Source organism: Callorhinus ursinus, unplaced genomic scaffold (assembly GCF_003265705.2).
Source record: "Callorhinus ursinus isolate GAN/ISIS: 27379988/994484 unplaced genomic scaffold, GSC_fseal_2.0 scaffold18, whole genome shotgun sequence".
Lineage (NCBI taxonomy): Eukaryota > Metazoa > Chordata > Mammalia > Carnivora > Otariidae > Callorhinus > Callorhinus ursinus.
The window spans coordinates 18,210,327-18,222,380 of record NW_027397080.1 but is presented as its reverse complement, the minus strand read 5'-3'; the positions used below and the strand labels follow the sequence as shown (position 1 = coordinate 18,222,380).

At 39.9% G+C, this 12,054-nt stretch overlaps 1 protein-coding gene across 1 annotated transcript in view; it reads left to right on the top strand.

The window, feature by feature from the left end:
• TMEM50A (transmembrane protein 50A) overlaps positions 1-11,816 on the top strand; it is an 18,057-nt gene extending 6,241 nt beyond the window's left edge. The window contains exons 4-7 of the mRNA XM_025855875.2: positions 884-951; positions 2,776-2,868; positions 6,199-6,259; positions 11,344-11,816. Of these exons, the coding sequence (XP_025711660.1) occupies positions 884-951; positions 2,776-2,868; positions 6,199-6,259; positions 11,344-11,389 (268 nt within the window). The 3' untranslated portion in view covers positions 11,390-11,816. The remainder of the gene's footprint in view (positions 1-883; positions 952-2,775; positions 2,869-6,198; positions 6,260-11,343) is intronic.
• Positions 11,817-12,054: the final 238 nt, after the last annotated feature.

The window sequence follows — 12,054 nt, the reverse complement described above, 5'->3', positions numbered from 1 at the left end:
CATATATATGTACATAGTATGTATAAAGTTCTATAACTTTTTAACTTAACATATTGTGAACATTTTCCCATGATATTTAAATTTTTGAAAGGATACTTCTAAAGAAAGCAAGCTCTCTCAATTTCGAATGGTACTCTGTGAGAGTCAGCAAAAGACTTGCTATGTTTGGAACCTGTATCAGGGATTGAAAAACAAGATTTTACCACTTGAATCACTTTGATAATGTCTTCAGAGCAAAAAGTTATTGTTTTGCTTAATATGTAATCATTTCTCCAAATATTGGACATTAGTACAGAATTATCACAAAAAATTCATTCCAAAGCCAATTTTAAGTAGCTTTTGGATATTCTAGGGACCTTTTTCTCTCTGTGTTTTGTCATGCATGCATATTACATGTTGAGTATGTCCCATGTGTACAAATGGAAAAAGCTAGGTAGCACCAAGCTAAAAATTGTTCCATCTCAGCAAGATGTAATTTTGAGAATTTCACTCTCAAATTTTAACAAGTGAGACATCATTTTGAAAAATTCCCTCTCAAATGTTACCAAGCATCAGGATCACCTGAAGGACTTGTTAAAAGTCAAATTGCTGGGCCCCATACCCAGAGTTTCTGCCTTAGTAAGTCTAGGGTGGGGCTGGGGAATTTTCTTTCTAATCAGTTCCCAGGTGATGATTCTGCTGGTCTGGGGACTATCACCACTGCTTAGAGGGTATCTGGTTGAAGGGACTTGCTTAAGTTTACATGAACCCATTACTCAAGACTCATGAGGCCTAATCTTAAATTTGAGGCACTCTAGTTTATTGTATCTGGTAATTTGATGTCATGGGTATTTTCTCTTGGAGTCAAAGACCGTGATATCTTGGCTTTATTTTATTCATACAGGATTAATGCAGTATCAAATGGACAAGTCCGAGGTGATAGTTACAGTGAAGGTTGCCTGGGTCAAACAGGTAAACAGATGTAAAGCACATCTTACTATACATCCTTAAAAGTGAGAATTATACATGGAAGGGCCATGTGTCTAACTCCTTCAGATCAGAGATAGGATGGAAGTGTATCTAGAGCAGAGGTTATAGGTTTCAAAGCATAAGGTACAAGTCACATTTAATCTAGCCTGGCCGTAGAGCCCAAGTACGCAGTCTTGAATTTATAGCCCCGTGCAGTAATACGTAGACATAAGTGTATACAGTATAAAGTAAAGGACAGTATGTAATAAAGAATCCATGTGCAAAATAGACTTTGCAGTACTTTAAGCTTTACCATATAAATTCTTTTTTGCCAACTTTATTTGATTGGATTGGCATTTTGAAATAGTTAGAATCATAGTAATTTGGGTGTGTTTTGAAATACACAACATAAAATTTACCAACTTAACCGTTTTTAAGTGTACAGTTCAGTAGTGTTAAATGCATTCACATTACTGTGTAACCAACCTCCAGAATTCTTTTCATCTTGCAAAATTGAATAGAATAAAAGAATTCTGGTGCTTAGGTTCACCAAGGCCCTCCCTCCTCGACTGAGCAACTCCCGTCCCCTGGCCTCCATTGCCATGCACCTGAGTGAGGTAGGCTGAGTACAGGATGTGTGTGGCAAAGCTTCCTCGAGAGTCCAGCTTACACAAAGACTTGAGGGGACACTGATTAAACAATTTAAATTGTAAACTTACATTACATCCATAAAAAAATAAATAGGCAAAATTCAAGTGACTTTTTTCCTTTTTCTCCCCCCCCCTTTTTTTTTTAATGAAACAGGAGTCAGCCCTGATCTATACTTTCAGACTCTTTGGTTCACTCTCTTTATAGATGAACTGAAGTAGAAGAGATACAGAGACACTGATCTGCCATAATCATACACTATAAACAAATATATGAATGTTAGCGGTTGGTGTTGATAATAATAAGCCAGTAATAGCGAGGGCTAGCACTAGAATATGGCCATCACATCTCTGACTAAAATTTGTTAGCTAGTACAGCTTTGGGGATCCAGAGCCAGTTGTATTTAATACCACATCTATGACTGTCAGCTTATTATTTCAAAACTATTGCTTGGTTTTATGTTTTGGAGATGAAATCAGAAATTAAATAGAGCATTCTATTTGCTTTGCTTTATTGAACAAGGCAGTGTTTTTATTAAAATGTAATTGTGCTAATTAAAGAAACTCATCTCAATTCATTTTAGGCAGTCTAAGGACTGTATTTGATAGCAAATCTTCATAAATATTTTATAAATGTGATTTAAAATTTGTCCTCCTCTGTTAACATAATTTTAATGTAGCTTTCCTAAGTGCCAGTCACAATAAGTTCGAATTTATTTCGCTGCCTGACTTACCTGAAAGTGAAGTATGGTAGTGTGTTTAGATTCACATATCACTGAATATGATTTTTTTGTTAAGCATACCTATGTTACTGCTTGGAAGTTCTCTTGGAGGAGTTTAAGTTTTGGAGTACAGTTTCTAAAAATATATCAAGAATGAGCCTGTAAATATGTTGAAACATATTTTGTGGGATTTTTATAAGATGGTTGAGGAATTTTTCTCAGTATATATATTTAAGGAGATTAATTATAGGCACTTAGAATATACAGACCAGCCAACAAGAAAAAGGCCAACGTCTGCACTGATGAAAGATACTCAACACATCTTCCATTTTTATTTTAGACTTTAAATGGCAACTACACATTTTTTCTGTTCTGGTTTTTGCTTTCCTTTTGAAAAGTTAATTAACTGACTGCTGCCATATGAGAAACAATTCTGGTAAAATGTTATTTCTTTTAAGGCGCTCGCATTTGGCTGTTCATTGGTTTCATGCTGGCCTTTGGATCTCTGATTGCATCTATGTGGATTCTCTTTGGAGGTTATGTTGCTAAAGGTAAGGGAAAACAGTTTACATTTTACTTCAATGAAATACTGAAGTTGTGCATTAGAGCTGGTTATTTTAGAGTAAAGGTGTTTTTCATACAGATGGGTCAGCGACTAGCTACTAGCATTTATACCTGGGAACTCCCTTCACCCTATCCGTATTTTGTTTTGTTTATTTGGTATGTTTTTACTATTCCTTTCTTCTGTATTTGTTCTTCTAATCTAGAGTCTGGAAGTAACGGTACACAGCTCCAAACCTTGCTTCTCTTTGGCTTCCAAAAACCTCAAAACCAGGATATATATGTTCTGTAGCTGTTTGGCAAGTTTTGTCTTGCTGAATGATATCCATGCAAAGCTCTAACATCCTCGAATTAAAATTTGTTGAGCTAAGCCTCCCTGGTACTATGACATCATCTCCTTTTAGACAGAAAGTAAATTAACACTTCATGTGCATCTGCTGTATAAGGCCAGTGTAAAGCAAGGCCTGCTCTTAGACCCCTGTTTGAAATTTTTCCTTGAGGGACCCCAGAAAAATACGAAAATCCCTTATTGTTCCAGGTAAAATCGACTATGCTTCTCACAGTAAAAATATGGTATTAAGGATTTGCAAAAACTGGACCAGCAGAGATCTAATCCAGCCCATATTTTAACCCTTTATTTCTTTAAACAAAATGTAATTCTTGGATTAAAATCATGGGTTTCCTGAACTTTTTATTAAGATCATTTAAGTCTTATAGACAGGAATGATAGGCATTTTAAATATGTATTTTTGTTGTTTATATAACTTATTACTAAAGCCATATTCCCAAAAATGTAGAGAAGAAAGAAACTATAATAATGTACTGTTTTTAAATGTTTTGGTATATTTCCTCTGGCCTCTTCTTTTATGTTTTTGTGTAGTTATAATCATAGTGTAAATATAATTTTGAACCTAGGTTTTTGCATTTTACATGATATCCTCAGTAGTTCTCTTGCTGCTACAAAATCTTTATCACCATCATATTTTAAAAACAAAAATTTACTTTTTTATCATGTGAATTCCATAGTACTCATTCATTATAGAATACTGATAACAGGGGCGCCTGGGTGGCTCAGTCATTAAATGTCTGCCTTCGGCTCAGGTCATGATCCCAGGATCCTGGGATCGAACCCCGCGTCAGGCTCCCTGCTCTGCAGGAAGCCTGCTTCTCCCTCTCCCTCTGCCCCTCCCCGCTGCTTGTGTGTTCCCTCTCTCGCTGTGTCTCTGTCAAATAAATAAATAAAATCTTTAGGAAAAAAAAATACGGATAATATAAAAGAGCTCAAAGAAGAAAATAAAATTATTGATAATTTTCCTCTCCCAGATGCAACTATTAATACAGAGCCCCTTTTTGTAGAAATGTGTTTATCTCACAGAATTTTTTTTAAACATTTTATTTATTTATTTGAGAGAGAGATAGAAAGTGAGAGAGAGCACAGTGGGGTGAGGGGCAGAGGGAGAAGCAGACACCCTGCTGAGTAGAGAGCCCAATGTGGGGCTCCATCCCAGTACCCTGGGATAATGACCTGAGCTGAAGGCAGACGTTTAACTGACTGAGCCATCCAGGCACCCCAATCTCACAGAATTTTTAGTTATTTTCCTAAAGACTTCTGGAGCCAGGTTATGCTTTGACAATTATTAGCAGGAGATCTGTAATTTTGTAAGTTGCCTTTCTGTAGGATCCTTAGGAGCCATTCTAGTGGTAGTAGTTCCAACTAATGTGGAATATTTAATCTGGCCTTAAAGTAGTGAAACCTATGCAAACCAGTTGTCACGGTAATCAGATTAATTGAAAACTATTCTGAGAAAAAGTTGATAATTCATCTACTTATCATGCTTGGTTTGTCAATTAATGAGTAATCATTGACAGCTCCAACAGTGGAAATTTATGAGGATTTCAACTTCAATCTGGGATAAATTGGAACAGAATGTTCCTCTGGCAGTCTTGCCCATCCTAGCTAATGGCTTCTCTGTCCCTCCAAATGTTCAGGTAAAAACTGGGTGATGAAAGCCTGTCAAAAATGATACTTCTCTTTCTCCCATACCCCAGTCCATCAGCAGATCCTGCTGATTCTGCTGCTAAAATATATCCTGAATCCTACCACTTTTTTTTTCTTTTAGAGAGAGAGAGGGAGAGAGAGAGAGCGCATGTGCTTGTGCACAAGCATGCGCGAGTGGGGGAGGGGGCAGGGAGGAGGAGCAGAGGGACAGAGAGGATCTTAGGCAGGCTCTACACTCAGTGCAGATTCCAATGTGGGGTTCTGTCTCACTATCCTGAGATCATGACCTGAGCCAAAATCAAGAGTTGGACGCTTAACCCACTGAGCCACCCATGTGCCCCGCCACCATTTTTTTTTAATATAGATTTTTTTTTTTTAAGTAATCTCTACACCCAGTGTGGGGCTCGAACTTAAAACCCCTAGATCAAGGGTCACATGCTTTACCGACTGAGCCAGCCAGGCACCCCCTGAGTCCCACCACTTTTTACCATCTCCATTGCTACCACCCTGGTTCAGTCTGTTAGTCTCCTGTCTGATTTCCTGAAACCACTTCCTCACTGATTTCTGTTTCTCCTCTTACCCCCTTTTGTCTACTCAGCTCAGCAGCCAGGGGAATCCTATTAAAATATGTCATTACTTTTCTGCTCAGAACCCTCCAGTGGCTTCTCATCTTCCTCAGAGTGAAAATCAAAGCCCTCACCGTGACTGCAAGGCTCCATATGATCTTCACCACCCCGCCACCCGCCCCTCATTCTTCTCTGATCTGTGTCTTGCTTTTCTCTCTTTTGCCCACATGGCCATTCCTCTCATGTGCCAGCCCGCCCCCACCTCCAGGCTTACTGTGCTTGCTCTTCTGCTGCTTCTGCATGGTCCTGCCCTCATGTACTTCCTGTCCTTTTGCCACTGTCACCTTTTCATGAGGTCTTCTTGGCCGCTTGGATAAAATGTAATCATTCACTGCACTTCCCTTACCTTTTCTCCTCATTTTTATTTACTTTATTTTTTCTCCTCATTTACTTATTCTCTATGTTGTTTAGCTTCATGAAGATGAAAAAAATTTTGCCTGTTTTATTTACTTTCCACATTACAGTGCTGAACATGGTATGCACTCACTAAATATGTGTTAAATGAAGGAAGGGAGCTATCACTTACTAAACCAGTGCTAGACTCTGTCACATGTATTATGTCATTTAATACTCAAACCAACCATGGTTACCAGAAAATTCAATTATGTAAGGCAGGAAACCTGCTATTCACCAGTATATCAGAAACTAAATGTTTTGAGACCATAAACCTTTAAATATTACAACTATTTTTACAGAAAAAGCCATCGTATACCCTGGAATTGCTGTATTTTTCCAAAATGCCTTCATCTTTTTTGGGTAAGTTTCTTTTGCATTCTTTATCCTATTTTTTGTAATTCTTTTTTTTTTTTTAAGATTTTATTTATTAGAGAGTGAGAGAGAGAACATGAGTGGAGGGGAGGGGGAGGTAAGGGGAGGGGCAGATGGAGAGGGAAAACCAGGCTCCCCGCTGAGCAGGGAGCCCAATGTGGGGCTCTATTCCAGGACCCTGGGATCATGGCCTGAGCTGAAAGCAGATGCTTAACCGACTGAGCCATCCAGGCGCCCCTGAATTCTTTTTTTATAATTGTTTCTTTTATGTTACTGTATTTAGCTGATTAATTTACCCTGGCCAGTGTCCCTCCCCCATGTTATGTCATAAAGTATGAAGAATGAGACTGAGAAAGATACTTTAATACAGGAGCTGGTTGTTAACCAACCTCAGGAACACACACTGACTTTATTAAAGCGCCACCACTTCCCCTTTAACGAAGAACTGTGATTCGTGTAGATTTTGTTACAAAATACTGACCGTGTTCATTTTAAATCTGTATTTCTAATAGCTGCTTTCGGTGAATGCCTGCTTAAAACTTTTTCTCCTTAAAATTTTGTTTCTGAATGCATTTTATAGTTCGTTCTATCCTTGGTGTCATTAGAACTCATGCATGAGAATTGAGGTGTGGAGGAGAAGCCCTAACATTTTTTATCCTTCTGATGCAATGACAAATTAAAAGATTACTAAACCCCTAAAAACCTTAATATTTTCATCAATAATCTTCTCTAATGTTCATTCTTTCCTGGATACTAAGCCTTCCACCCTTGCCACCACCACCCCCACCAACCCGCACCCAAAATCTTCTTTATCCTCTGCATCAGGGATTCTTTTTTTTTTTTTTTAAGATTTTATTTATTTATTTATTTAAAGAGAGAGATTGGGGGTGGTGGGCAGAGGGAGAGAGAATCTCAAGCAGACTCCACCCTGAGCCTGGAGCTCAAGCCCAGGGTCCTGAGATCATGACCTGAGCTGAAACCAAGAGTTGGACTCTTAACCGACTGCGTCACCCAGGTGCCCCTGCAGCAGGGGTTCTTTTTTTTTTTTTTTTTTTTAAGATTTTATTTATTTATTTGAGAGAGAGAATGAGAGAGAGAAAGCACATGAGAGGAGGGAGGGTCAGAGGGAGAAGCAGACTCCCCGCTGAGCAGGGAGCCCAATGCGGGACTCCATCCCAGGACTCCAGGATCATGACCTGAGCCAAAGGCAGTCGCTTAACCAACTGAGCCACCCAGGCGCCCCTGCATCAGGGGTTCTTAACCATCATCCTATGGGTAGGGTTCTGAAGAGGGGAAAGCACCAGACATTTTTGTGTGCAAGACACTGGGTGTTTCTAGGAAGAGAGTCTATGGCTTTCATGATTTTCAAAGAAGTCCCTAATCCAAAAAAAGGTTAAAAAACTGCTCTGTATTCTAGGACAGTCTGTTGTAGGACTTCTTTTCTATCCCTTCTTACCGACCCCCCAAAACGAAATTGAAGCCCCATATCTACTTCAGCCACTCATGAAATGCTGATAGTTGCCTTTCAGTTACGTTCAGCAGTGGTATCCAAACTTTTCCTCCACCAGGAATTCTTGCAGTTTTATAAAATCAGTTTGGAAATAAGAAAAAAGTGAACTTAGATGGCAAGATGCACAACGTCTTTGGGTCTTTCCTTGGGTCCTCAAACTAGTGGAGAAAACCCAAAGGGTTTAAACAACAACAACAAAAAGCTAAGCCACTGATTTTATGCAGAACATAATAATGACCAGAGTTTATTGAGCAATTACTATGTGCGAGGCACCATTCTTAGTATTTTACCTGTATGCTCTCAGTTAATTCCTGTAACAGCTCTGAAGGTGGCCCCATTATTATCCCCATATTATATGTGAGAAAGTAAGCACAGAAAAAATAGGCCCCTTGATTGAGATCACGTGGCTAAAACTGAGGCTGTCTGACTACAGAGTTCAGGCTCTAGCTACTAGTAGGATGACGTTCCAGATTTGGGGATGAATTCAGTTGATGTTTTCTCCTTTTGCTGTCCTCAGCCAGTTGTTTAGTATCAGTTCTCTTTCTCTCCTCCCCCCTCCTTTTTTGGGAGTATAACACTGTACTTCAAAAACATAGCACGAGTAAACCTCATTCCTCAGCTTTATGAAATAAAATTCGGGTAGTTTATTATTTTGTAGGCTAGTGTAGCATGTTCATGAGCAGGACGGTGTGGGTGGGTAGGATTTCTTTTCCTTTCAAGCTGCAGTGCTGAGGCTTGGGCCCCAAGCATCCTGAGCTCACTACTCCAGTGTCTCCACAGGGTGGGAGGCCCTTGGGAACTCAGGGCCCCACAACTTCAGCCAAGGGAGGTAGTGTGAGGGTGTGGAAGAAAAACTTCAGGATGGAGTTGGGGGAAGGGGATTTACTGAGAACCAGCCAGGGAGGGGCAAACAGCAGCCTTCTTTATCATTCTTTACTGTGGCAGAGAGAAGGGGTAAAGCAAGGTCCATCTTGAGATGCTGCCATAGCAGAGAAGTCACTGTGTCTCAGGAGGGAGGGACAGGGGATTGAGGGGGAAGATTTGCAGGAAATGTGTTGTCTCTTCCAGTGAGGGAAGAAACACATGAGTTCACATAGCAGTTTTCATGTCACAAAACCCTGGAAACCGATCATTGACTTGTCTCAAATTAGTTACGATAAATTCCTTTTATATGGAACAAGTTTGGTTAGTTTCTTATTTGGTACTAATGTCCCTATTATAAAGACTAAAAACCATGTTGTTTTTTTTTTAAAGATTTTATTTATTTATTCATGAGAGACAGAGAGAGAGAGAGAGAGAGAAGCAGAGGGAGAAGCAGGCTCCCCACTGAGCAGGGAGCCCGACGCGGGACTCGATCCCAGGACTCTGGGATCATGACCTGAGCCAAAGGCAGACACTTAACCATCTGAGCCACCCAGGCGCCCAAAAACCATGTTTTTTTAAAATAACTATAAGCAAATTGAAATTAAATTCAACTAATAAACACTGTTACTAGAATAGTTGTAGCAGATTGCCTACCATTCTGATTTGTAACAGAACAATAATACTCAGCAGTAGCTGAGAAATTACTGTTTCAGAAATCAGACACAGATGTCAGTACCAAAGGTGACCATCTGACAGTGTAGGAGGGACTGGGTTTTGCCCAAGAAACTCTTCAGATTACAGTTTACATCTGTTGACTAGTCTTCATTCTGAAGTATGTCCCAACCAAGCTATCTGGAGGGTAGAGGCCTGCTATTAACCAGAAGATCAGAGATCAAATCCCCTTTTGGAGCTTTATGAAATCCTTTATAAAGAGAAATTAACATACTTGCAAGAGAGCATACAGACAGTTTCCTGGTTGCATTTTTATTTTCCTCAAAAAACACTCAAGGGTTTACCTCTAGAAAGGCTTATGAAAGCCTTTTTAAATTGATCATTACGATTGCAGGCTTAACCTTGAGTAGACACTGGGGCCTGGAAGACATGAGAAAACAAATGCAAACCAGCCCGTGCCACGTCTACCACCATCTTCCGTTTCTTCCTCCCACTTGCCCCCCACATCCAAGGCCTCTTGAACGGCCTCTGAAGGGTCTCAGACTTGCTCTCTTTCTGTCCGTTTCTGTTGTTGGGTCACCATCGTCCCTTCCTGAGCACTTCACATCCCTGATGGTTCCTCCCTTGGATCCAGTTTTCCTATGTCACTTTTTCTTCTAAAACATGGCTCTAATGCTGTCATTTCTCATCTTAAAATTTTTCAGAACTTGGAGCTGTCTACAGAAGAACTCAACACTAGTGGCCATCCAGCCAAATTCTGTCCATAGTTCTGTTTTATTTATCCTGTACAGTATTTTCTGTTTTATTGAGCCAACATTTAAAACCAAGAGATTTTTACGTTAAAATCTGAATTTTTGGCTTTTCCTCAAAAACTGGAAGATCTGACAATCCTGAGCCTTGCACAGCAACAGTCAGCTGGAGGTAGACAGTTGTTCCTTTTAAACGGGGTGCATCTCTGCAAAACCCCATTTCATAAATTGCCTGGGAGTGAGTATCAGTTGCCCTCTGTAGTAGAACATACAGGCTGGCACCTGCCCTCTTGACTCATTTAAGGCATGTGCGGCCCCTGTGGGCAATTAGCCACCAATTAGTCAGTTGGTTTACCAAATCCTGGCCACCTCCGTTCCCTGTCTTTCTTATCTCTTCAGCTATAATCCAGCCATATTGCCCTCCTCCCTTCTCTACTACACTTCAGGTATCTTTACGTCTATCCAGAGATCTAGATCTAGACATAGACCCATACCTCCTTATGCATACAATTGCCGTCTTGCCCCTCTTTAAGTCGAAACCTTGAGGACAGCTGTAGACAGTTGCCCACCTAAACCCTGGGTGGTAAGTTCTGTGTGGGTATATTCCTGACACAACAGTCTTTCGGGCTTCTCCTGAGGCCCTGTGGTCTTTTTTTCCTCTTTGCCTTTTGATATGTTGTTTCCTCTCCCTGAAACATCTTCCTTCATCACACTAGCTCCTGTTCCTACCAGTCTCCCATTGAAACTGCTGCTTATCCTTCAAAGCCCATTCCAAATATTACCACTTCTGTAACTTCTTTCCTAACACATTCAGGCAGAATAAATTCTCTATGTTTCCGTGTTCTCTCAACATTTGATAAATACACCTCTTCTCCGCCCCCCCACGCTCCCTCCACCATTACTACATTGTGTCACCAAGAATGTGAAATGTGAGCAGCTTGAGGGCAGGGACACCATATCTTTTGTATTTTTATAGCCTGAGCACCTAGCACATTATATTCAAAAAAGGTTTGTTGAATGAATATGATAAAATTAGACATATAATGGTTACATACTAAACATCGGTTAACTTTTTAAGAGTGGCATAGGTCTCCAGTACTCAGAAGTCAAGGACATGGGAAGTACATGATCAGTTTGTGTTCTGATGCATTCCATGGTTTTTTTCATACAACTCATCAATCCTTTGTTGCTAGTTTCCCACCATTCTCCCAATCTCACGTACTCTTTTTTTTCCCCCCAAACTCAACTAGATGTGATGTTTCTTATTTTATTTGCAGAGGACTGGTTTTTAAGTTTGGCCGCACTGAAGACTTATGGCAGTGAAAACATCCGGTTTGCTTCCGCACAGCAGTCCTGCATGGGTTTTTTACTACTCACTCCCCAGTTTTTTGTAATGCCATTTTCTAAACTCATTTTCGAGTGTAGTCTCAGCTTCAGTTTGTGTAATACTAAAATCATGAGAACTTCCTATGTAAACAACAACAAAAATCTATTGTGGTGTGCATCGGATTAACTTATAAAATGTTGAAAATAGGCCACATGAGTAATTTTTATTAAGTTTTATCATGGTATAATTTGTAAAAATAAATTACAAAAGGAATTATGGATACATCTTGTATGAGCATTTGTCATATCCAAGGTCTAAAACTACAGATTAAAGTGCTCCAAAGATTTATTGTGTCTGTTTAAACGTGGCCTATTCTGTGTCAAATGTTAAATGAAATATAAACATTTCTTGTTTTTAAATCTATGCAGTGGTCAGAATTCTTTCTCACTATACTTTGTGTTTGGTTTATACAGTTTTGCCAAAAATTCTGGAAGCATTTCAGCGTAAGTAGCTGTTGAGGGTCTCCCAAGGGGTGAGTGACCGTGTTGGTGCCCCTAATGGGGGGGTGGGGAGTGGCAATCACTCAGCCATGACCCATGGTCCTGGGGGGATGCTGACAGTCACTCCACATCCACCACTGAAAGAAGGGAAAAGGACAGAG